At 35.8% G+C, this 5706-nt stretch overlaps 1 protein-coding gene across 1 annotated transcript; it reads right to left on the bottom strand.

The window, feature by feature from the left end:
- Positions 4504–5460, bottom strand: LOC102171954 (olfactory receptor 10G4-like). The gene has a single exon (XM_005699554.2). The coding sequence runs from the start codon at positions 5458–5460 to the stop codon at positions 4504–4506; it is 957 nt and encodes a 318-aa protein (XP_005699611.2).

Here is a 5706-nt window from a genome sequence, read left to right as displayed (position 1 = left end):
TTTTTCCCTTTAATTCCTGTGTCCCCTATACACTGTAAGCTCTATAAAAACTAACATTTCTTCTCTCTTCTTTGCTACTTCTCTTGTAGTGCTGTGAATACTGCAGAGTACACAGTAGGCACTCAATAAATAACTCTGTACATTACATTGTTCTCTGGTAAAAGCCTTCCAAATGGTTCTCGCCTTTCTCACATGCTCGGCATTAGGGTCAACAGACACACTGACTTCCACCCTTTTCCCTCAGCCACCACGCAAGTTCAGAGCTTTTTAGGTTTTTACTGAACTATATGCTAAATTGTAATGATGCCAGTTATACTTCTAGCTTTTCCCATATATTCCCTCTCATTTGGCCATATACATAGCTGGAGAATATGTTCTGAAAACATACATCTGCCCCTTTCTAATTTAAAAATTTTCAGTGATCTTCAGTTACCCAATGGGCTACTGAAACATTGTAATAAAAATACAGCTATCAAAACTATGGTTAAGTTTTGGATAAAATTAAAGAAAAAGTTAAGTGAAATTCTATACTTAATCCAGAGGGTTTCCTTATTAGTTACAAAGTGCCAGGTTCTTCAGATGTTTCCACTGCTCAATATAGAGAGTGCCTCCAAAAGACATGGAGAAGGTAAAAGAACAGCACACAAAATGAGAGAAATGTGCAAATCATCTATTTGATAAATACTTATTATCCAAAATACGTAAACCGCCTCCACTCAACAGTAAAAAAAAAAAAAAAAAAGGAAGGAAAAAGAAATAATCCAAGGAATTTACAAGCTCAGGAAGATGAGGTACAGAGTCCAGAAATAGATCTGCACTTATAGGAACAATAATTTTGACAAAAATACAAAGGCAGTTTATTGAAGAAATGATGGGCTTTACAATGCGGTAGAACAGTCTTTTGGACTCTGTGGGAGAGGATGAGGGTGGGATGGCTTGGGAGAATGTCGTTGTAACAAGTACATTATCATACGTGAAATGAATCGCCAGTCCAGGTTCGATGCATGAGACAGGGTGCTCAGGGCTGGTGCACTGGGATGACCCAGAGGGATGGGCTGGGGAGGGAGGTAGAAGGTGGGGTTCAGGATGGGGAACACGTGTACACCCGTGGCAGGTTCATGTCAACATATGGCAAAACCAATACAATACTGTAAAGTAATTAGTCTCCAATTAAAATAAATTAATTTTTTTAAATGTGGCGGGAATACTTAGATATTCATATAAAAAACAAACACACAAACAAAATAGAGACTCAATCTGTACCTCACATTAACAAAAACTGTCACAAAATGAATCAGATATTAATGTAAAACATGAAACTTAAGAATTTTTAAATATAAAAAAGATTCTGACAGAGTGTCCATTGACAGATGAATAGATAAATGTTGGCGTGTATGTGTGCTAAATTGCTTCAGTCATGCCTCTTTATGACCCCATGGACTGTAGCCCACCAGGCTTCTCTGTCCATGGGATTCTCCAGACAAGAATACTGGAGCAGGTTGCCATGACCCAGGAATTGAACCTACATCTCTTATGTCTCCTGCACTGGCAGGCAAGTTCTTTACCACTAGAGCCACCTGGGAAACATATATATATGTCACAATGGAATATTGCTCAGCCCTAAAAAAATAAAATAAAATCTTGCCACTTATGATATAAATGGATCTATGTGAAATGAGTCAGAAAGAGAAAGGCAGATACTGTATGATCTCACCAACTTGTGGTCTCTAAAAAACAGATAAAACAAAACCAGATCTCAAACACAGAGAACAAGCCGGTAGCTGCCAAAGGGGATGGTGTTGGGGGAAGAGAGAAATAGGTGAAGGGAATTAAGAAATACAAATGTCCAGTTGCAAAATAAAAAAGTCATGGAAATATACAGCATAAGGAAAATGGTCAATAATATTATAATAAGTTTGTATGGAGACAGATAGTTACCACATTTATCATGGTGATCAGTTCATAACATAATTAAATATTAAATTATTATGTTGCACACGTGAAAATAACATAGTACATCAAGTATATGCCAACAAAACAAAACAGCAACAAAAAGAAAATCTTGAAAGAAACCAAGAGCAAAGGATATTTTACCTACAGGGAACAGAGATAAGAATTACAGAGAAACTCTTATTGGAAACTGAGCAATCAAAAGAGAGTGGACTAAAAAAATTAAAGTGTTAAAATGCAAAAAACACCAGCTTAGAATTTTAAATCCAATATTATCCTTCAAATTGAAGGTAAAATGATGACATTCTCAGATAAACAAAATCTGAAAGAATCTGTTACCCGAGGCCTGCCTTGCAAAAAATATTAAAAGAGGTTCTTTTTTTTTTTTTTTATTTTTTTTTTTTTTTTTTTTTTTTTTTTTTTTTTTTTTTTTTTTTTTTTTTTTTTTTTTTTTTTTTTTTTTTTTTTTTTTTTTTTTTTTTTTTTTTTTAATAAATTATAATTAATAAATTTGGATTTTTTATAAAATTTTTTTTTTTTTTTTTTTTTTTTTTTTTTTTTTTTTTTTTTTTTTTTTTTTTTTTTTTTTTTTTTTTTTTTTTTTTTTTTTTTTTTTTTTTTTTTTTTTTTTTTTTTTTTTTTTTTTTTTTTATTTAATATTTTTGTGATATTCTTTAGCAATACTCTTCAGGCAAAATAAATCATTAAAAAGAGATTAGATTCTGCTTTTAGGCAAAAGAAAAAAAAATGCTAAAAAAAAAAAAAAAAAAGAAAAATAATCTAGGTCAGATGCTTGAACTGACATTTTAAAAAATCGTCAGAGAGAATAAATATTAGTAAAATATTATTTTCCTTATTTTTAATTTATCTAAAACATAACTGTGAATTTTAAATAATAAGAGTAACACTATGAAACAATTGGAGGAAAAAGTACTCAGAAGACACTTTGATGTAAATTACAGCAAGATCTTTTTTGATCCACCTACTAAAATAATGAAGAATAAAATATGGGACTTAATTAGAAGATTTTGCATAGCAAAGGGATCCATAAACAAAAAGAAAATATAAGCCCCAGAATGCAGAAAAAAGTGTGTAAATGAAGCAATTGAAAAGGGTTTAATCTCCAAAATATGCAAACAACTCATGTAGCTCTATGTCAAAAAACAAACAAACAACTCAATCAAAAAGTGGGCAGAAGATGTAAATACACATTCCTCCAAAGAAGACATACAGATGGCCACAAAGTACATGCAAAGATGCTCAATATCACTAATAATTAGAGAAATACAAATCAAAACTACTTTGAGATATCACCTCACACCAGTCAGAATGACCATCATCAAAAAATCTACAAACAACAAATGCTGGAGAGGGTGTAAAAAATAGGGAACCCCTACACGTTTGGTGTGAATGTCAATTTGTGAAGTCACTATGAAGAACAGTATGTAGGTTCCTTAAGAAACTAAAAATAGAGCTACCATATGATCCAGCAATCTCATTCCTGGGCCTATATCTGGAGAAAAGCCTAATTTGAAAAGATACATGCACACAAATATTTGCTGTAACACAATTTACAACAGCCAAGACATGGAAGCAACCCAAATGTCACTCAGAGAACTCAAACAGGGCCTCTGAGACAATCTAAAAGGGTGAGATGGGGAGGGAGACTGAAGGGAGGCTTGAGAGGGAGGGGACATGGGTGTACCTCTGACTAAGTCTTATTGATGTTTGAAGAAAACAACAAAATTCTGTAAAGTAATTATCCTTCCATTAAAAAAATTAATTAATTTTTTTAAAAAGATGATGTGGTACATATATACAATGGAATATTACTCAACCATTAAAAAGAATGAAATAATGCCATTTGTAACAATATGGATGGGCCCAGAGATTCTCATACTAAGTGAAGTAAGTCAGACAAAGAAAGATAAATATCAAATGATATGACTCACTTGTAAAATCTAATTTCTAAAATGACATAGAGGAACTGACAGCTCAGATTTCAAAAACAAAAATATGGTTACCAAAAGAGAAACATGGTAGGAGAGAAAGGGGAGAGGGAAGACCCTGGGTTTAATACAAACACACACACACACTACTTATATATGAAATAGATAACTGACAAGGACCTACTATATAGCCCAGGGAACTTTATTCAATATTCTTTAATACCCTAAGTGGGAAAAGAATCTGAAGAAGAATGAATATATATATATGTATAACTGAATCACTATGCTGTACACCTGAAACTAACACATTTTAGATCAACTATACCCTAAAACAAAAATTATAATGCTTCAATTAAAAAAAAAAGATTAAACCAAATCATATTATAAGGAGCTATGCAGTTTAAGACAATATATGTTTTCATTTTACTAAATTAATAAACTGGAAAATCATGTTCAAAAATATAATATAGTTTCTATAATAAAATTCCTCAGAAACATTTGTAAAAATAATATTCCTGAGTAGCAGGTTTGGATAAAGTTAAACACGGAGAAATATAACTGTAATACACTTCTTATTGATCACAAATTTATATTACTAACTTGGTTAAGTGAGTGTATCTTCATTACAGAGATTATTTGCTCTGTGAATGCACTTCTTTAAGTTCAACAGAGCTTTCTTCACTTCCTTGTTCCGCAGGGTGTAGACCACAGGGTTCAGAAGGGGCGTCACCACAGTGTAGAAAACAGCCACAATCCTGTCCACAGCCTCCTTGGAGCCTGGTCTCAGGTAAATGAAAACAAGGGGACCATAGAAGCAAAGGACCACAGTGCAGTGGGAGGCACAGGTCTGGAAGGCTCTCCATCTCCCCTCTGAGGTGCGGATCTTCAGGATGGAATGGACGATGGACACGTAGGACAGCACTATCAGGAGAAAGCAGCCTGAGGCCATCACCCCAATGTTGACAAAGATCACCAACTCATTGGCAGAGGTGTCTGCACAGGCCAGTTTGAGGATGGGTGGTGCATCGCAGAAGTAATGCTGGATCTGGTTGGGTCCACAGAAGGGCAAATGGAACGTCAGGGTGGTCTGGGCAGCAGAGTGCACAGAGCCACTGAGCCACGTGGTTGTGGTCAGGATGGCACACATCCTCCCATTCATTATACTGGCGTACCTGAGCGGGTAACTGATGGCCAGGAAGCGGTCATAGGCCATGACGGTGTAGAGGAAGCACTCGGTGCTGCCCAGGAAGTGGAAGGAGTAGAGCTGGGCCACACAGCTGGGAAAGGAGATAGGACTACCTTCTGGGGACACCAGGGTCATCAGCATTTTGGGCACAGTGACTGTGGAGAACCACATGTCAATGAAGGACAGGTTGCTCAGAAGATAGTACATAGGGGTGTGCAGACGGGGATCCACTGTGATCACCAGCAGGATGAGTAGGTTCCCCACCACAGTGAGGACATAGGTCACCAGGAAGATCCCAAAGAGGAGCATGTCCAGCTCTGGCGCATGGGGAAGGCCCATGAGGATGAACGTTGTCACTAGGCTCATGTTCGTCATTTCTCCAGGCTTTTGGTCTCTCTCTCTTTCTCTCTCTCTCTCTCTCTCTCTCTCTCTCTCTATGGGAATGTCAAGAGCATCCAACATTTTATTGAGAACTGAGAACTGCATTATACAAGTCATACTCAACTTTGCTTACCACAAACCTCTCTTGAAAAAGGAGATAAAGCGATTTCATCTTCTCTCTCTTATATCCCTCTCACTCTCTCTCTCTCTCTCTCTCTCTCTCTCTCTCTTTCTGTCCCT

Source organism: Capra hircus, chromosome 29 (assembly GCF_001704415.2).
Source record: "Capra hircus breed San Clemente chromosome 29, ASM170441v1, whole genome shotgun sequence".
In the NCBI taxonomy this organism is placed as follows: domain Eukaryota; kingdom Metazoa; phylum Chordata; class Mammalia; order Artiodactyla; family Bovidae; genus Capra; species Capra hircus.
Note: the sequence above shows the minus strand (reverse complement) of the source record. Positions and strands in the feature narration are given on the sequence as shown.